Source organism: Nicotiana sylvestris, chromosome 1, assembly GCF_000393655.2.
Source record: "Nicotiana sylvestris chromosome 1, ASM39365v2, whole genome shotgun sequence".
Lineage (NCBI taxonomy): Eukaryota > Viridiplantae > Streptophyta > Magnoliopsida > Solanales > Solanaceae > Nicotiana > Nicotiana sylvestris.
In genome coordinates, this window is record NC_091057.1 from 13,995,746 (window position 1) to 14,006,382 (window position 10,637).

Sequence of the window (10,637 nt, forward strand, 5' to 3'; positions counted from 1 at the left end):
AATAACAATTGGGGTGTTAGTAAATTGGGAAACTGAGTTTATTTTAACATTTGCATGAGAATGGGTATGATGTTTTAAGCGTCAATACCACACAAGAGGGGGGTGATTTGTATGGTACCCAATTTTTGCTTAACTGAACTATAAAAGGACCTGGTTCTTCTAGGTATTCCAACTACTACTGTTTGTGGAATAATAAATACAAAAAATAAAGAACACAGAGATTTTTACATGAAAAATACCTGGCTCAAAAGGTGAAAAAACCACGACCTACTACTCAGTAGGATTTTCCCAAACTTCCACTAAAATCACTGAGCCAAAATAACATTTACAAAACTCTTTGTAAACCTATGGATTAACTCTAATCCCATTATGGCACACAGCCTCAACTGTTGCGACAACTTCAAGTTAACTCTAACTTGAACACTGTAGGTACCTAATACAATTTCTTCAATGAAAGCTAAAAGGTACAATGTAAAATCACCTACTACAATTGAACTAGAATAAAAGATAGACACATGGAACTGGTTCTTCTATCTCGTTCAAGTAGCTTCAGGATTGCACACTCAAATCACACATAAATTGCTTGCAAAATCGCTTTGCTCTTTTGCTCTCAATTTAAGTTTAACTTCTGCTTATGTGCATTACCTATAAAAGAGAACAACACTGGCATTTAATAGGTTAGTAATCAGAGTTTGACTGGGATTCAATCGCTACTCTTTTATCGTAGAAGAGTTCATGGTGATCTCAAACTCTAACACTATCTTCTTCCTAAACTGTGTTCTCTTCATGTAAGGAGTCTTTCTCTCCTTATCCAATATGCAATCTTTTCGATCAGATCAGGAGATATTGTTTCTTGATCAGTTAGATTTATCTCCTTCACGTGTATCTCACATGTATAGGTTGATCGTGACTGTGCTTCACAAGATGGACCTGGTCCATGTCTGAGTTCTTTTATCAATCTTCAAAACTTCACCTGTTCTTGGGCCAACAAATTCCCCTTTTTTGATGATGACAAACTCTGTGCTTTTTTCCTACTTGGATCCTGTAAGAACTCAGTTGAACCATCAATTCAAAGTTTAGAAAATTCACTTATCATCAAGGACCAGGTTAATTAGGTTATAAATATCACTTAATTTAGAATATGTAAAACACAATATCTCTTACCCCTTTTGGCATCATCGAAAAGTTGCATACAAAATGTGATTCCTAGATTTTAATAAGTACTCATGGCCACTGGGGCAACTACAAGTGCAATCATGGTTTAATCATTAGTAATCAAGCAAACATATTTAAACTATCAAGGAAAGATTAATATAGAACAAGAGCAAAAACAGTAGATATCATTGATAGAGGATATGTTGCTAACACAATCCACAACCAGAAAACAAAAAACATTTAAACCATGAGCAAAAAGATAGAAAAATCCCTAATCCGGGTCAATGAAGGTACTAGATAGGTTCAGGAGACAAAAGCTAGAATTCCTAAGGATTGGGGGAGCTAGAGGGTTGGTTTTGGGCTTGGAGAAGATTCAGCATATTATGAAGAATTCCATCATTCTTCTCCTTTTCCATGGCAAACTCAATTCTGAGAGAATCCCCTCAGATTCCACCTCTACCACATGAGCCTTGAGCCTAGCTATCTCAGCATCCTTGGCTTCACATTCCTGAACAAGAGCCATGACTTTACTATTGATAGGAGTCTTCTTGGATGAATCAGGTTCAATTGGGATGGCATTGACAAAATAGTCACAAGAAATCAGAGTGTTAATGCCAAAGTGATCCTTGCTTGGGTAGCATGAGCCTTTAATCCATTGATGACCGCAGCTTAATGATGAAGGCAGGCCAATTAATTGCCTTCCACTTTCCAGGCACTCCATAAGAACTAGGTCCATATAATTTGCAATATGTCTTCCCTCCTGTCTAGGCAATAGGCATGTATTGACAAATTCAAACAAGACCTTGTGCTGAGGCCTCATTTCACTTTTCTGAACAGCCCTAGCCTTATTCACATCTTCAGCATCACAGAACCTCCTGGTAATGTCAAGGGCAGTAGGAAGGGAGTCCAGACAAGACCACCTTTACCTTGTATAGTCATCAAACCCTTCAGAGAGTATATCAAGGATCTCTCATAGTTTCTCTACATCAAAGGACACTTGAACTCCTTTCACCAGGCTGTTAACCTTGCCATCCTTAACCTCCTCATTTGCCATGAACTCAATGATCTCATTCTTGGATAGCCTACAATCCATCTGAAGGACCATGTCCTTCCACCCCTGGCAAGCTTGTCTTGTTCACCATCAGATTCATCGTCTTCTTCTTCTCCACTCCATTCCTCATCTTCAGAAATTCTTACTTGTTTACTTTTCACTGCAGACCTTGTGCTTTTGGCTAATGAAGGTTCAGCAGCCTTAGACACAGAGGAAGACTTCTTGGAAGATGTCTTGGACTTTTTAGGCTTGGGGGTCTGAACCTCCACTATTTGAACTTCCTCCTGATGGACCTATTCCATCTCCTCAACCTCCACAACCTCTGAGGACTCTGCAACCTTCCCTTTTCCTTTAGCGGGCTTTTTCTTCTTACTCTCAGCTAGAGCCTTTTGAATATCATTGTCATTCTTCTTTACCCTGCTTCTTGTAGCTCTTCCCTTTGGCAATGAAATTTCAGTAGTTGTTGGGGATGAAGCCTTTCTTTTGTTGGAGGGTTTTGGAGAACTGGGGGTTTTTGGTGTAGGAGTTCTTCGTTTCTTTGGATCATAACTTGCCCCAACCGTTTTCAACAGGTCAGCTAGGGTCTCTTCAGTAGATGAACCAAGTTCATCTCCTTGTGTGCTTAGATGAACTAACCCTTCAGCAGCTTCACCAAAACCACTTCCCTCTGACTTCTTTCCACTCTCTTCTACATTTTCTTGTTCAACCCCACAAATAGTAGGCATAGACAAATTAGCAGTGGGTGAATAATCAACCACTCTTTTCCCATTTCCCCTCTCGTCACCACATGCACCCTCTCTCTCTTTTTCTTTTTCGGATTTCTTTTTACCTCCACTCCTTCGTAACTTAGGTAATTCTACATCCTTAATAGGCCCAACCAGAACAAACCTAATTTCTAGATTTTCAGACAAAGAAGAACTTACCTTAAAAGAGGATTTTTGAGTCTTTTCAGAGTCAGAAGACCCAAGTCCTTCCCCCTCACTAGCGGATATGTATGACTCAAAATCAGAGTTGGAGTCAGAGTCTTGGACCTGGCTTGCCTTTAATTTCTCATTTAATTTCTTTTTGAGAGCCCCAGATGCTACTGTTTTCCAAGCAAGCATTTTCACCCTTCTCAGCCTGGGTTTGGGAGATGTACTGGGTGGATGAGGGGTAGATGAGGGGTAGATGAATTAGAGAGAGTGGGTGGTGGTGGAGTTCCAGGATTGTCTTGTGGGTTTGTCATGATAGCTGGTTTCTTGAGAGAATTGGTGAGTTAGAATTTTGGAGAAGAAAGCAAATAAAAGTGAAAACGAATTTTTGACAGTTTAGAACTATGGAGATGGCAGGAGGTAATGATGTGTATTTAAAGAGAAATACACATTTAATGTAGAACTACAACTTTAGCAGTGGTCAATTAGAGGTCTAATTGACCTGAAATTGCAGGTTTAAATGATCGGTTAAGCTTCCCAAGATTTTAGGCAATTTTTGTGGTTTAGAGTTCTAAGGCTGACGGAACTGGTTCAAAACTAATGGATAGAATTTTCTAAAGAATTGAATCAATTGTAGGACTCTTGCTCATGATTTAAATATTTATATTTCTAATTATGTAGAGTATAGAAAGCATACCTTAGCTTTCAGATGAACCCATACCGATGAACCAGGTTCTTCATTTAGAATTCTCTTGAACATGCCTCAATTTGCCATAATAGAGAAAATTTTGTAAGAGATCAGTGAGTCATATTAACACATGTCACAGGAGTATACTAATTATAGTGTGAAGTTGAGTAAAAATTAATCTAGATATTTACACAAGTTCAGGTAGACAAAAAAATCAATTTTTTCCATTTTGCATTTTGAGCTGGTCCTATTAGGTGATCTTAATAATCCCTAACTCCAACTTTTTCCTCTCAAAGTTTTCTCTACTTAGTGCTTTAGTGAAGATGTCAGCAATTTGTTTATCAGTAGCACAGAATTCTATGGAGCTCAATCCTTTCTCATAGTAATCTCTTAAGAAGTGGTGTCTAACATCTATGTGCTTAGTCCTCTTATGATGAACAGGGTTCTTTGTCATACTTATAGCACTAGTGTTATCACAGAAGATAGGAATGCAACCAAATTCAATGCCAAAATCTACTAGCTGTTGTTTGATCCACAGCAATTGAGCACAACAAGAGGCAACAACAACATATCCAGCCTTAGCAGTGGATAAGGCCACAGAATTTTGCTTTTTAGTGGCCCGTGATACAAGACATGAACCAAGAAAATGATCCATACATGAGGTGTTTTTCCTATCCACAAGGAAACCTGCATAATCAGCATCAGCATATCCTACTAGATTGAAATTACTACCTTTAGGGTACCAAAGACACAGATCAGTAGTGCCTTTCAAATATCTTAGTATCCTCTTGACAGTAGTCAAGTGAGATTCCTTTGGATTAGCCTGAAAGCGAGCACAAAGCCTTACACTAAAAATTATGTCAGGTTTGCTGGCAGTAAGATACAAAAGTGAACCAATCATACCCCTATACAACTTCTGATGAACTGATGAACCAGGTTCATCTATGTCTAATTTAGTGGCGGTTGCAATGGGGGTGTCTGTTTCCTTTGATTCATCCATTTTAAACTTTTTGATCAGCTTCTTTGCATATTTCTATTGATGGATCATGGTTCCATTTGGGCTTTGTTTGATCTGTAAGCCTAAGAAAAAGTTAAGCTCACCCATCATACTCATTTCAAACTCATTCCCTATTAATTTGGAAAAATCCTTACATATTTTGTTAGTGTTTGCCCCAAATATTATGTCATCAACATATATTTGTACCACAAGAAGATCCTTACCTTTTTCCCTCAAATATAGAGTACTGTCAATTTTACCTCTTTTGTAGTCATGCTCAAGCAGAAATTTGGACAATCATTCATACTATGCTCTAGGAGTCTGCTTGAGTCCATAGAGAGCCTTGTCTAATTTTTATTCATGTTCAGGACATTCCTTGCTCTCAGACCCTGGAGGTCGTTTAACAAACACTTCTTCCATTAGGTAGCCATTCAGGAAGGCACTTTTGACATCCATCAGATGAAGAGTGAATTTCATGTGTGCTGCAAAAGCTATGAGAAGTCTTATTGCCTCCAGTCTTGCAACTGGAGCAAAAGTCTCATCATAATATATACCCTCTTCTTGGTTGTAACCTTGGACCACCAGTCTTGCCTTATTTCTTGTAACTGTTCCATCTTCATCAAGCTTGTTTCTGAAGACCCATTTGTGCCAATCACTGATCTGTCCTTGGGTCTTGGAACTAGATGCCAAACTTGACTTCTCTCGAATTGATTGAGTTCATCTTGCATTGTATTTACCCAGTCTGCATCATGCAAAGCCTCAACAATATTTTTAGGTTCAATAATAGATAGGAAAGCATCAAAAGCACACATATTCTTTAATTGTGATCTAGTTTTGACTTTAGAGGTTGGATCAGTAATTATGTTCTCAATAGGATGAGAACTTTGATACTTGTGAGGTTTCACAACCAACTGATTTCTGCTTAATGTTTCTCCCATGTTTTGTTACTGAGGAACAGGATCATGAATAGGTTCCTTTAGGGGATTGGTTTCAGTTCCTCTTTGATCAGTTCCCCCTATCAGGTTGCCCTGGATGGAAGAACATGTTCCATTACATATTCCTTCTTTTAGAGCCACTTTAGCTTGAGCTGAGATTTCACTCAAATCTTTTACTATCCCAATAGCTTCATCTTCATGTTCTTGTCTCTCAGAAAGAATGTTAGTTTCATCAAACACTACATGTATACTTTCTTCAACACACAAAGTTCTTTTATTGAACACTTTATATGCTTTGCTATGTGAAGAATATCCCAAGAATACTCTCTCATCACTTCTGGGATCAAACTTACCTAGGGAGTCCTTTCCATTATTGTGCATAATGCACTTACATAAAAATGCCCTAAGATGGGATATATTTGGTTTTTTCCCTTTAGTAACTCATAGGGAGTCTTCTCTACAAGAGATCTAGTCATGCATCTATTTATGATATAATATACAGTGTTGACAGCCTCTGCCCAGAAGCTATGGGGAAGTTTACTAGAAAGAATCATAGTCCTAGCCATATCTTCAAGAGTCATATTCTTCCTTTCAACTACTCCATTTTGTTGAGGAGTCCTAGGGGCAGAGAAGTTATGATCTATACCATGCTCATCACAAAATTCAGCAAACTTAGCATTTTCAAATTCAATTCCATGATCAGACCTGATGGATGCAAGTTGATTACCTAGTTGTTTCTAAGTTTTTCTAACAAAGGCGGTAAACTATCAAATGCTTCATCGTTATATGTTAAGAATAGTACCCAGGTAAACCTAGAATAATCATCAACAAGTACCATCACATATCACTTACCACCTCTGCTTAATGTTGTCATTAGACCACATAGATCCATATGAACCAGTTCCAACGTCCTAGTCGTGCTTACCAATTTTTTTCTTTTAAAGGATGATCTTACCTGCCTCCCCCTTGCACAGGCCTCACAAACTTTGTCTTCCTTGAACTTGATGTTTGGTAACCCTATCACCAAGTCCTTAGAGACTAATTTGTTGAGTTGATTCAGACGTGCATGACCAAGTCTTTTGTGCCACATGAGGGGATCATTGTCCAACATACTCAAGCAAGTGAGTTCATCTTCTGAAAGAGTAGACAAATATACAATATAAATATTGTTAACTCTTTTTCCCTGCAAAACAATCTTATCAGTGGTAGGGTTAATCACAAAGCATTTGGTAGAGGTAAATGCTACAAGGTTACCTCTGTCACATAGTTGTGATATACTGATTAGGCTATATTTCAAGTCATCTATCAAATAGACATTCTCAATGGAGTGTGAGTCTGTCTTGCCTACCTTTCCAACCCCAATAATCTCACATTTCCCATTTCCAAAAGAGACATTACCTCATTTTAAGTCCTCAAGTGAAAGGAATTGGTTCTTGCTTCCAGTCATATGTTTTGAGCAGCCACTATCCATATACTATATTTGGCTACTTCCCTTCACTTGGACCTGCAAAAAGAAATCAGGGGTTAGTCTTAAGAACCCAAACTAGTTTGGGTCCCTTTTTATAGGCAAAATGATAAATCAAATTCCTTTTAGCCCACCCAGGCAGCCTATTTTTCTCTTGAACAAAAGCTTTGTTCTTTTGACTGGCCTTTTCTTTTGCATTACATTCATTTTTGTAATGACCAGTCTTGCCACAGTGTGTGCAGATTTTGTTTTTAGGAAGAGTGAGGTACTTTCTTTTGGGGTTGCACTTAGGTGCTTGTGCCCCATAGCCAAGTCCTCTATTGTTGCTATTGTGATGTTCTTGTAGCCAGGATATTGCATCAGAAGCTTATTCCATTTGTAAATTTTGTCTAATTCATGTTTTACCTTCCCTAGGTCTTCTTTTAAGACTCTTATCTGCTCATCTTTCTTGTACAACTCATCCTTCATTTTTCCTAGGTCTTCTTCTAAGGTGAGATGTGTTTGATAAGCTTTCTTCTTACCTATTCCTAATTTTAGTTTTAAATTATCAGATCTAAGTTCTAGGACACTGTTGTCAAGTTCAAGAACCTGGTTCTTCAACTCAGTATTTTTACTGTCACTCTCATTAGCCCTAGATTCTAGATTTTTGCACTTGGCTTTTAAGATCACACACTCCCTAGACAGCTCTTCCTTCTCATTGTTAATTATTTCAGACTCATCGATGAAGTCCAGCAATAGTTCAGACAAACTTTCTTTAGACAGAAATTTAATCTTGTCTTTGAGATGAAGGACATTTACCTATTGTTCATCATTTGATTCTCTGATGGCCATAAGTGCTTGTTCATCTCCAACTTCATCTTCTGAATACTCATCTGATGTTTCTCCCCAGCAGCGACCATAGCCTTTGTTGATACTTTGTTCCTTTTGGGTTGAACCTGTTCCTTCTTTCTGTTCCTTTGTTCAGCCCTTTCCTTCTTCCATTCAATTACCCACTGAGGACAGTTCTTGATCATGTGATCAGTCTTGCCACATTTGTAACAACCCTCGTTGGTCTGTTTCTTAGGAGCCCTTGATTTGTTGAAGGTTGTACCTTTTGAAGAACCATTTCCTATCATTAGGTACTTTTTGAAATCCTTTATGATCATGGCCATTTCATCATCCTCCAGATCTGCACCTTTAGCTATTTTGAGAGCCAGACTCCTCTCCTTCTTAGGTTCATCCATTTTCATGGTTTACCTTCTTAGTTCATAGGCAGTAAGGTTTTCAATCAGTTCATCCAACTTGAGAGTAGCAATGTTCTTTGATTCATAAATAGCAATGATTTTACTTTCCCAAGTCACGGGTAAGACCCTTGTCAAGATTTTCTCAACCCCGTCTTCTTCAAGGAAAATTATCCTAAGAGATTTAAGTTCATTTGTTAGTGTTGTGAACCATGTGTACAACTCCTGGATAGTTTCTCCTTCCTTCATAGTGAAATTCTCATATTGTGAATATAGCAGTGTTCCTCTTGATCTCTTTACTTGAGAAGTTCCTTCATGAGCCACTTGTAAAGTGTCCCATATCTCCTTAGCAGTGGTACAACTTTGAATCCTACTGTACTCATCTAGACCAGTCCACACACAAGCCATTTCTTGACATTGGCATTCTTCCCCCATTTCTTCAAGTCTTCAACAGTGCAGTCAGCTCTTGTCTTTGGCACATCCACTCCTTCAGCATTCTTCTTTGTAGTCGCCAGGGGACCATCACTAACTATGTCCCAAAGTTCATAGTCATCTCCTATGATTTGATCTCTCATCCCGTTCTTCCACCAAGAATATTACTGACTATTAAATAGTAGAGGCCTAGCAGTGGATTGCCCTTCCTAGTTTTTAGGTGGTGCACTCATCTTGATCTTTTTCTAAGGTGTTAACCTCTTCAAGGATAACCCGTTCTGATTCCAATTAATTTTTTAAGCGTCAATACCACACAAGAGGGGTTGATTTATGTGGTACTCTATTTTCGCTTAACTGAACTATAGAAGGACCTGGTTCTTCTAGGTGTTCCAACTACTACTATTTACGGAATAATAAATACAGAAATAAAGAACATAGAGATTTTTATGTGGAAAACACCTGGCTCAAAAGGTGAAAAAACCACGACCAATTACTCAGTAGGATTTTCCCAAACTTCCACTAAAATCACTGAGCCAAAATAGCATTTACAAAACTCTTTGTAAACCTAAGGATTAACTCTAATCCCGTTGTGGCACACAGCCTCAACTGTTGCGACAACTTCAAGTTAACTCTAACTTGAACACTCTAGGTACCTAATATAATTGCTTCTATGAAAGCTCAAAGGTAAAATGTAAAATCTCCTACTACAATTGAACCAGAATATAATATAGACACATGGAGCTGGTTCTTCTATCTCGTTTAAGTAGCTTCAGGATTGCACACTCAAATCGCACATAAATTGCTTGCAAAATCGCCTTGCTCTTTTTCTCTCAATTTAAGTTTAACTTCTGCTTATGTGCATTACCTATAAAACAGAACAACACTGGCATTTAATAGGTTAGTAATCAGAGTTTGACTGGGATTCAATCACTACTCTTCTATCGTAGAAGAGTTCATGCTGATCTTAAACTCTAACAATATCTTTTTCCTAAACTGTGTTCTCTTCGTGTAAGAAGTCTTTCTCTCCTTATCCAATATGCAATCTTTTCGATCAGATCAAGAAAAATTGCTTCTTGTTCAGTTAGATTTATCTCCTTCATGTGCATCTCACATGTATAGGTTGATCATGATTGTGCTTCATAAGATGGACCTGGTCCATATCTGAGTTCTTTTTTCAATCTTCAAAACCCCACCTGTTCTTGGGCCAACATGGTAGAAATCCTACCTATAGGTGTTTACTTTGCTCAAATACGTTCTACTATTGTGCATTAGATAACATGCCTATAGGTGTTTGCTTTGCTCATTCTGCTATTGTGTGTGTTAGATAACCTACCTCTAGGTGTTTACTTTGCTCAAATACATTCCGCTATTGTATGCCTATGGGTGTTTAATCCGTCTAGCTTATTCTCCTTTTACATGTTAGATACCATGCCTATAGGAAATAAAAGTACCCAAAGTCCAATTTGTATTGCAGCATATTCATTAGGCGCCATGATCATAGGGTCATTTATATTCTACAAATCTGCATCTTTAGAAATCATGTCTATAGGATTTTAATTGATTGATATGTTATTTGTTCGTTTAGTATGCTTGCCTATAGGAACTAAAACCAGTTTTAATCATCAAGGGTAGGAATCATGTCCATAGTGTGATCACCATCTGTGTTAAGCACTTAAATTAGGCTTTAAAACATTGTCTCGTTGAACGCCATTAGAAAGCATGCATATAGGAACAACAAAGTAATTCTGACTATCTCTCGTTGCTTATCATTGCCAAATACTGA

The 10,637-nt window shown here is 38.0% G+C and overlaps 1 protein-coding gene across 1 annotated transcript; it reads right to left on the reverse strand.

Moving 5' to 3' along the window:
- Positions 1-8,434: 8,434 nt before the first annotated feature.
- On the reverse strand, positions 8,435-8,857 carry LOC138890427 (uncharacterized). The gene has a single exon (XM_070173813.1). It carries the CDS (start codon positions 8,855-8,857, stop codon positions 8,435-8,437), a length of 423 nt encoding a protein of 140 aa, XP_070029914.1.
- Between the last annotated feature and the right edge of the window lie 1,780 nt (positions 8,858-10,637).

Bases quoted from the DNA above. Each gene is read 5' to 3' on its own strand.
- LOC138890427 (XM_070173813.1), bottom strand. From the start codon at position 8,857: ATGGGGGAAGAATGCCAATGTCAAGAAATGGCTTGTGTGTGGACTGGT.